This window comes from Lathyrus oleraceus, chromosome 1 (genome assembly GCF_024323335.1).
Source record: "Lathyrus oleraceus cultivar Zhongwan6 chromosome 1, CAAS_Psat_ZW6_1.0, whole genome shotgun sequence".
In the NCBI taxonomy this organism is placed as follows: domain Eukaryota; kingdom Viridiplantae; phylum Streptophyta; class Magnoliopsida; order Fabales; family Fabaceae; genus Lathyrus; species Lathyrus oleraceus.
In genome coordinates, this window is record NC_066579.1 from 46,147,750 (window position 1) to 46,158,154 (window position 10,405).

At 35.4% G+C, this 10,405-nt stretch overlaps 1 protein-coding gene across 1 annotated transcript; it reads right to left on the reverse strand.

The window, feature by feature from the left end:
- Window positions 1-1,741: 1,741 nt before the first annotated feature.
- LOC127090530 (uncharacterized) lies at window positions 1,742-4,066 on the reverse strand. The gene is made up of 2 exons (XM_051029403.1): window positions 3,342-4,066; window positions 1,742-1,844 (listed from the first exon to the last, which is right to left on the reverse strand). Exons 1-2 carry the CDS (start codon window positions 4,064-4,066, stop codon window positions 1,742-1,744), a joined length of 828 nt encoding a protein of 275 aa, XP_050885360.1.
- Between the last annotated feature and the right edge of the window lie 6,339 nt (window positions 4,067-10,405).

Sequence of the window (10,405 nt, forward strand, 5' to 3'; positions counted from 1 at the left end):
TTTGGTTTGAGTGGTGATAAATCTATATATCGCCTTGCTAGAGCATATACGTGTGCAACATTTCGGGAGCACCAAAGGCATATGTCACGTAATCGTGTCGCTTTTGTAGCAAATCATGATTTTTGTATTACATTGTATCCTTCATATTTCATGTTTATGTTATGTTATTTGGCATAAGTTATGGCAATCATGTTCTATTGTTGCTTTATATGCTTGTATTTATGTTTAGGAATTCTTTTTCAATATGAAAATCATTCCATGTGAGTGCTATCATATTGATGTTCTTATCTTTGTAAACCACCTATGCGTGTTATATTGGTTTATACGTGATTTAAGATACTTCTCATAGATTGTTTTGTTTCTTTTTTATGTTGTCAAATGGGGAGAAGCAAGATGAAGTCAGGATGCATATATTCATGGGGAGCCTTTTTATTGAAAACCCAAAACACATTTTCTCAAGTTTTTCCATCATAAAAAGGAGGAGTATGTGAGTTCAACTTACGTTAGATGTATTTTGCATGATGCTAAAACTAGGATACTTTAGCGTCAATGTATATTGGATAGTATCCTCTGATTCTCTATGTGCATCTTAGCATTAGGAAGCATAAAAGCATTTGGAAACAACTTGGAAAAGGTCTCATGCATAAAAAATGCCTGAATTTTTTTTTTTTGTGAAAACCTGCTTCATTAGTTGACACATAGGTCTAAAGGTAAACCTATAAAAAAAATTCTACTATAGATCGACAGCCATGCTACATTATTAAAGTTGTAGGTTCTGACTCATGTGCCGCCTCTTTAGGTCGACACATAGGCAGCACTTGACAATCACAAGTCGATGCATGACCTTATACAGGTCAGTCTATGCGTCGAACAGGTCGGCACATGACTTTCGTAAGCCGACCTATGGGACGAAATATTCCAAAATTTCATAATTTTTTCTAATATTTTGCATTCCTTTTGCCTCCAAACATGCATGCATATAAATAATTCATACATGCATCATTGTCTAGTAAGGTTTCTAGTGAGTAAAACCTATATGAAATCAAGATTTCAAAGCATTCCCATCATCTTCAATCTCTCTTCTACGCATACATACAATCAAACTACACATAATCATTTTTTGATTGGGTGCCATCTAGATTAGGATTGATAACGTCCAATTTAGGTTTATTGTATTGTAAAATTGGGTTGAGAATTTTGAGGATCAGAAAACCAATGTGGCTTTTTCCTTCAAGATCTTTAGGGTTTGAAGGTTTTGGACAAGATTACTTAATTTGGGTCCGATCGGGTGAAGTCTTTGAAGAACGGGAGGTTCTTGGAAAAGGAGCAGCGTTGGATAGTGTATCACATTGGTAAATCTTAGGTCTCAACAAGTGCGCGTTCGGAATTAATTCGACCGAGTGAAAGCTTTGAAGAACAAGGGATTTTGTTCAAAGAAGTAGTGTGAGATGCTGAATTGAAACGACATTGTTAGTTACTTGATCAAGTTTGATCAAGAGAAGAGAAGATGATAGAATAAACATCAAGCCTAGGGTTTGTAGGGTTAGATTGCTACATCTCTCTTGTATACATACTTTTTGCAAACTCAGGTAATATACACTATCTCAATTCACATTCGAATTGAGGGAAAACTTACCCATAGCGAGGTCGATTGGGGTACTGCCTAGTCAAATATTTTTGTAATCTCTCTCTCTCTCTCTCTCTCTCTCTCTCTCGTTATTTTCAATATGCTAATTTTTGATTACGTTGATCGTTTGAATAGTTTATTTGGATCATAATTTTGAACACATTTTGAAATTGGTGTTGTTTTGTAGATTACAAACCATTTGGTTGTGATTGGATATCTAGAACAACAATACAAACATAAAATTCCAAACATTATTGCTCGCACACTAAGTGTTCGATAAACTGTTTCACTTGTATTTTTGTGTGAATTTTCATTAGAGATAAACTTTTCCCTATTACTTTTCATTCAACTAGTTGAGATTAGTTGTTGTTGATGGATTTGTGAATCATTATCATATCATTGTCGTTAATACGCATATCCTAGCTTTTAGATTGTGGGTTCGATTAGATGATTTTTGATCTGGGATATTTGTAACTTGCTTCCATGCCATAAAATTTTCAAACTATTTTTTGTTAAGTTTTTTAAACTCGGGATCTATTCACCCCATCTAGATTTAGGCTTGTCGTCTAACAATACCTAGAAGACATTTTAGAATCAATCAAGAGGTATAACATGCACTTAAAGCCCGCTAAGTTCTCTTTTAGAATGCATGCGAGAAAGTTCTTAGGATTTATCTTGACCAGAAGAGGGGTAGGCGTGAATCCAGAAAAGTATCGAGCCATCATCAACATGAGAAACCTATTTAATATTAAAGAGGTTCAAAAAATAACATGTAAGTTATCCTCCTTAGCTCTCTTTCTTTCTTGTGTAGGTGACAAGGAATTTCATTTCTTCTCCATTGTGAAAAATAAGAAGTTCGTACGGACAAGTGAGTTCGAGAAGGCATTCTTTAATCTGAAGGCCTTCCTAGAAACATAGCCTATATTGAAACGCCTAGAGGAAGGTGCACCCCCTTTATATGTACTTATCTATTACTGACCAAGCAATGAGCTTTATGTTCTTTTAAGAGAAAAAAGAAGTTGAACAACCTATTTACTTTGTGAGAATGGTGTTCAAAGGCATCGAGGCTAGGTACCATAAGATTGAGTGAATCGCCTTAGTGGTTGTAATAATTGCAAGTAAGCTCAAAACCTTTTTTTGCACCCTTGTATTTTTTTAGCACTTGAATGATTTCTGCCTCTTGGACACTCTGTAGACTAGAATTAATGATGGCTGAACATTTTTCTTCGGTGTCTAGAAATACATACTTCAGATTTGTTGGCAACTGCTTCAAATTCACCCCTTTTTTGGGTTCTTCTGTGACATCGAATGGTGGTGGTCTTAGATCTTCCCACCGGTGTGGTCTAGATCTACTCCATTCAGGTTGTTTTCCATCAGAGCAAGCACCTCAGATTCTTCTTCATCTTCATTACTTTCAAAAATGGACAAGCTTAAGACCCGGTTTAGAGGTGACCGGGGTCTATGCTGGTCATTTTCTTGAGCAATTACTTGGTCGATTATCTCTATAGTGTTGCTTGTCCCGACATCATCTTTGTATTGCATGGTATTCCTCACATCTATCTTTAACTCTTCATCATAGACCTTGAGGGTCATAGTTCCTTCCTCAATATCTATCATACATCGTCCTGTTTCCAAGAAAGGTCTTCCCAATATGAGAGGGATCTCCTCATCCTCCGGCATTTCTAGAATGACGAAGTCGACTGGAAAGACAAACTTGTCAATTTTTACAAGAACATCTTCCACAATACCATAGGGTCGCCAAACAGAGCGATTCGCAAACTGAAGGGTCATTCGAGTATCTTGAACACAACCGATGCCTAATTTCTTATAGATGGACAGTGGCATCAAACTTACACTCGCTCCTAAGTCAAACAGAGCCTTCTTGAATTTTCGATCACCAATTGTGCAAGGAATAGTAACCGATCCCCTGTCTTTCTTTTTTACTGGTATTTTCATGCTTTTGAGAACGGCACTGCATGTTTCAGACAAGATGATCGGTTCAGTATCAGTGGAACGCTTCTTGGAAATTATGTCTTTCATGAACTTGGCATATATTGGCATTTGTTCCAGTGCTTCAGAAAAAGGGATATTGATTTCGAGTTTCTTGAACATCTCTAGAAATTTCTCGAAATTCTTCTCATGTTGATTTTTCTTCTTCTGTCGTGGAGTATAAGGAAGTTTGATTATGGGTTTAAGAACCTTTTCCTTATCCTGGACAGGAGGTGGTATTGCTTCTTCATCTTGGACTTTTGTTTCCTTGATTTCTAAATTCACCTCCATTAATCCATCTTTTTCTATATCATTTACCTCGGTTGACTTTCTACTTCGGGTTGTGACAGCGTTAACAATGTTATGTTCCCGCGGATTTGTCACCGTACCAATAGGTAGGGTTCCAGGGGCTTGAGAGTTTGATGCTAACTGTTGTGCTATCTGTCCCATCTGAATTTCAAGATTTTTGATGGAGGCTGTGGTGTTTTTCTGATTAGTCCTTGTTTCTTCTTGAAACTGTATACTGTGGGCTGCTAACTTTTCAATGGCAATCTCCCATTCAGCCTTTTTAGGTGCTTGTTGTTGTTGTTGTTGTTGTTGTTGCTGATACTGAGTCTGATATTGCCATGTACCTTGTTGCGGAACATTCCCTTGTTGCTGTTGCTGATATTGAGCCACCGACTGCTGTATCAATCAAATGTTTTATCTTTATTTTCAGCCCATTAACGAACATCTGCATTTGTTCTGTCTGATCCATATTATGAGTGGGACACGCGACTAAGATCCTTTTGAATCTTTTGTAAGTGTCTCCCAATGATTCACCATCCTTCTGTTTGAAATTCAGAATTTCATACCTTTTTCTCAGGAATACTGATGCTGGAAAATACTCATTTAAGAATACAGTTTCCATCTCCTCCCAGGAAGTGATACTACCGGAAGGGAGAGAATAGAACCATTCTTCCGCGTCTTCAGCTAAAGTGAACGGGAACATTCTTAATTTTTTTGCTTCATCAGTGTGACCATCAATTTTCAAGGTGGTGCTCATGGTCAGAAATCTCTGCAGGTGTTTGTTGGCATCTTCATTAACCTTTCCGATAAAAGGTTTTCTTTCCAATTGATTGATTGTGCTAGGATGCAGTTGAAAGTTTGTCACATTCACCAGTTGGTTAACTATGCTCAATCGACCACCCGGTGCGTTTGCACCTCCATAGTCACGTAGGAGTCTTTTCTGAGGTGGAGGAGGTGGATTTGGAGGAACTTCAGCCATTGGTTCCTTGACTTCTGGTTGATCCGAGGTACTTTCTTCTGTAGAATCCACTCTTTGTTCTCTGCGTCTTCTGTGAAGGGTTCTCTCGATCTCTGCGTCAAAAAGAATTTCAGCTGAGGGTTTTCCTCGCATACACTGGTTAGTAAAATATAAATGACAAAAAAATAATTTTATTGCAGAGCAACAAAATTTTAATTGAAATAAAATTAAACTCTATATTTTTGGCAGTCCACGGCAACGACGCCAAAAACTTGATCGGGAAAATAGCAAGTGTACTATTATGCCTGTTATAGTAATAATGGGGAAATTCCCCGAATGTCGATCTCAAGGACTGCACGTTAGTATTGAGTTTAAATTATCATTCAATTAAACAAAAAATATTAATTTGGGTTTTTGAGTGTAAAAAGAAAATAATAAAGAAATATGAAAATAAGGGTTTATAGAGAAAAAGGAACAATGCCAGGGAAGGTGTATGATTTATCCCTGTAATAACTCTGAGTTACTATTGCATCAACAAATATCAATTACTACCAGTTCTCAAGGGTATTTTCTCCCAAGTCCTTGGTGAGAAAACATTTAATCAATCTACCCTAATTCCTATGTCCATAGCCAATTAGGGTGAAGTTAAGCTATATAATATCAAGAATGCTCTGGTTCATACAGGGTATCCCTAGTCCTAGGTGATATCTACTGCAGAGTAACCTGATGATAACCTTATCACTGGCGGTCCAGCCTAAGTAATAACCATAGATCAATCTCAATTGGTCCGAAAGAGAAAGCAATAAACACATCAAAAGGTTACCGTAAATAAAATATTATAAATGCAAATGTAAACTCAAATTTATTACAATTCTAAATCAGGGACACCCCCTAGCATTGGGAGGTTTAGCTACTCATATTGTTTAAAACAAATTCAAGATAAAAATTACACATTACAAGTAATTGAATGACTTTGATCTTCAATCGCTCCCGCTCATGAATCTCTTCAGCTCTCCAAATGCCTTGATCTCTGTAATACTTGATTGCTTCACAACACTGTGGTTTGTTGTATTCCAAGATGCTTTTTCCTTTGGCAGAAGACCTCTTTTTATAGTGAAATTTCCCAGCAGCAGTTGGATAGGTCCAAAGATGTGTCCACAAAGCTCGGAGAATGAAAAGCCCGGAAAAATTGGAAATATTGGGCTTGGGCTGACACGGCCTGTGTCACGTGACACGGGTGGCCGTGTTAGGTTACTGTTTTCTTCTTCTGCTTCCCTTGCCCTGACACGGCCCGTGTCAGGCCTTTTGTACCGGAATTTTCTGCTCTTTAGCGTGCCGAACTCTCGCACTATTGTGTTCTGAGTTCTCCGGTTCTTCTACCTGGATCTGTCGGACAAAAACACAGCTATCCCACGTATAAAATCAAGATAAACAAAGTAAAACATAACAAAGATTAAAAATGCGTAAATAAAATAACGGAAGTAAAACTAATCGAATTGTACCTTAAATGCTTGCACAGTGTATCAAATGTCTCTGTTTTGGGTCGGATCAGTAATGAAAACTTACTATAAATGGTGATTGATCAAGAGGGTAGAGATTAAATGCATTATACATACATATATATATATATATATATATATATATATATATATATATATATATATATATATATATATATATATATATATATATATATATATATATATATATATATATATATATATATATATATATATATATATATATATATATATATATATATATATATATATATATATATATATATACACACGTACTTGAACGAGACTTTCCCATTCTACATTTAATCTCTACCCTCTCCGCCATATTCCATTCTCTTTTTGTAGTATTTTTACCTTGATATTAGTTTCTCATACTCAATATTTATTTTCTCTATGGCTCATATAAATTATCATCCTGTAAATATGTCTAGTGATTATGGAAATATTATCCATTCCTTTAGTTAGAACATAAATATATACTAGTCCAAATTCCAACCTTTCTGTTAATAGCCACTCCGCCTTAGTCATTATAAATGTTTCTGATAGTTCTCAGTCGGAGAGGTTCTAAACATAAATGTTTCTGAATGTTTCTGATGTTTCTGATAGATCTCTGAGATGATTACCGACTCTGAAAGCCTTCCTACCAATTTTTTTTCCATTTTTTGAGGTGCATACTTCACATAATATCATTCGGGACAAGGGTTATCTCATTGCGCCAGGTATTTCCCCAGTTCGATACTTACACCGAGAACTGGGACAATTTCCGGGATTTTTGTATGTTGGTAATGACTTGTACTTTGGGAGCTTAGTCCACCTTCTTCCAGGTTCCCAATAATCTTCCTATTCCAACTAGTTTCCAAGACTTTTCTCCTAGTACATGTACAAATAGGCTTAGGAAGTATTGGGTATGAGTTCACTTTAAACACGAGAGTCATAAGTATGTCATTCCCTTGGATTATCTTTCTATCTAAGATGTTAAGATGAAGAAACATATTGATGCTTTCTATGATGGTCTCAAGTATAAAGATAATTTCGGCCCTTCTGAGGTGAAACCCTCATAATAGAGGAAGTGGTTGATCGAAACCCGTGTTATTGTGGGGGTTGTTAATAGTACGAAAAAGAAAATATATTTTTGATGAGGATGTAGTCATTCGCTCACTGCCCCTGCCTCCTTTTTCTCAAAGTGGGTTGTTATTAAATTTGTAAATAAGATGAATTCCTTGAAGAATGTGTTTGACCTTGCAAAAGAATGTAGTTAAATATTTATTTTGGATGGTGTGGATGTACCGGAAGCCTAGGTTAGTTGAAGGTATATTATGTGTTGTAATAATTTTCAAATAGTACTATTCTCTGTTTGTCTATTGACAACGTCTGTGATTTTTTCTCCAATTTTGAAGTTTTCAAGTTATGTTCTTGTATTGTGATTATGTTCCTCTTTTTTCTCTATATTTTTTTAAATAATTTTTTACTAATATATATATATATATATATATATATATATATATATATATATATATATATATATATATATATATATATATATATATATATATATATATATATATATTACATTTTCCCCCTATAATATTTATGGTTGAATCATTTAATTTCCAAGATTTATAACCTTATAACTTTTATACCTAGAAATAATTTGAGGGTTTAAAAAAACACATTTTTTTTATATTTAAATCATTTTAAAATTATTCGATTTTGTTTGACAAATATAAAATAAAAACTTATTTAAAATAAAAAAATATTAAAAGTTGACTATTTTTTTATATTATATTTTAAAAAGAGTAATGCTAAGAAATCATATAAATGATTCAATACTATGTTTTATATGATTTGCAAAGAATGTGTGAGCTAATTCAATTGATATTTGTTATTTGAGTTTAACTAGTGTAATTTGTTATTTAATTTAATTTCAGGTTATAATAATTATATATATTTATATATTAATATAAATGAATTAATATAAATAAGTTTTGATATTTATAAATCAAATATTTTTATAATAAAAATAAATTTGAATTTCTTTTTTCAAAATAACCATTTATTTCAAAAAAAAATCGAAAATAACCGGGTTTTGAAGAGGATGTGCCAGATGAATTGGCGCATCCCCAAGGCATGAAGAGGAGGCGCCAATAGCATTGGCGCATGCATTGGGCTCCTCATGAGGAGACACCAATGCTAGTAGCGCCTTGTAGCACCTCAAATTTGCACCTATCATTATACATACATTTTCATATTAGGTCATAGCATATCATGATCCATTGCATAGCATTTGCATTGTCCCTCAGTTGCCTCAAGAGCAAGCAATCAAGAATTAGGTCAAACTAATCTCCTGATCAGTCAACCAAACAAGCAAAGGAATTTCTCATTGAATCAAGGCCTTGGGGTTTGTCCAACAAGTTCACATGGTTTGGAGGTCTATTTGAAGTATTTTGGTCAAGGGTTGAAGGCTCAGAGATCATCAGTTCATACACAGACAGTCAAAAACCCTAAAAAAGTCAACTGTCAGTCAAAGCAGTGGATGGTGGTCATTCTTGTGGAATTTGGGCACCATGGTCAATAATCAAGAGTTCATACAACTTGGGACATCATTTGAAGTCAAGTCCTCAAGGAATTAGGGTTTGGAATTCATCAGTCAAGGCATAATCAGTCAGAAACCCTAAAAGTCAACTGTTGGTCAACTGTCCATTTAATCAGTGATTGGATGATTGGAATTGGTTTGTGAGAGTTCATTCATGTCCAAATAGTCATCATATATCATGCCAAACACCATCATGGAAGAATTTGAAGCCAGATCATAAATTTCCCAAAATGGAAACTGGGCCTGTAACTGAAAACTGCCATAAATGGAAAGTCTTGATCCTCAAACTTACATCATGATACAAGCCTCAAATGAATTTTTTCCCAACATGAAAGTTGAAGATCTTGTTCTCCCATTTCCAAAAAGTCCTAGAACTCTCAATTCCCATGTATGGTCGGCAAGTTATGATCGAATCGATTTTAGAAAATCTTGAACTTCAAAGGGCCATATCTCCCAAACCGTTTGGCCAAATTTGGTGGGGTTTTTTCCTACAAACCACATTTTTCATCCTCTTTCCAAAAATATAAATTTCATGACCTAAAACCTTACCAATCAAAATGGCATTTTTGGACCTTTTTCATTTAAATTCAAAGTTTGACCAAGAGTTGACTTTTTGACTCAAGCATTTTTTCAACATTTGGCCAATTGGAACAGCTCATAAATATCATTTTAAGTGTGTTTGCAAAGCCAAATTATGCAGAACATGTGAATCTTGTTTGGTTGCTTGAATTACAAGAAAAGTACCCTTTGACCATACTTGCACCATACTTGTTTATGCATCCACCATACCATGGTTTGTACTCTCAAAACAGAAGTTAGCAAGCCATTTTTCTGTCATGTTGAAACCTCATCATGCAGCCATACACCAACAAGTACACATAGCCATGCTTGCTCACTTGAATTTTGGCAAAAAGGACATTGTTTCAAACATCCAATTGTTGAACCATACCTTGTACTTGCAACAGCAGATCTAGTGGCAATGGTGCAGCATTCTTTCTGTCATTGTTTGGATACATTACTAGCAGCAAGACCAACAGAAATTGAGGGAAGCTAAAAAACACTTTGACCTTTCTTTTTCCAAAGGAGCTGTCAAAAGCACCCAAAAGCATGGGCCTTGCCATGTCTGGTACTGCTCATAGCAGACCAAGGCTTTAATGTGCTGTGACTGGTAGCAGCATGGGCATGACACCAAAAACAACAGCCAATAGCAGGTTTTGGAAAGAGGATTTTCCTGTCATGAGAAAAACACATAGCAGCAGCACAGCAGAGAAAAAAGATATAGACTTCACTCATTCAACACTCACCCTTGGCCTTACACATTGTTCTTCACCATTTCCCTGCCATAACAAAAACCAGTAGCAGACCAACAACTTACTCCCTCAAGAATCATCTCATAGGCTTGGCCAAAAATCTGAACACAACAATGCCTT

Excerpts from the sequence above, each read along its gene's own strand:
- LOC127090530 (XM_051029403.1), bottom strand. The coding sequence starts at position 4,066 with ATGGGACAGATAGCACAACAGTTAGCATCAAACTCTCAAGCCCCTGGA. Across the intron at positions 1,845-3,341 it reads GTTCTTGTAAAAATTGACAA|ATATCCAATCACAACCAAAT; the intron begins GTTTGTCTTTCC and ends TTGTTGTTCTAG.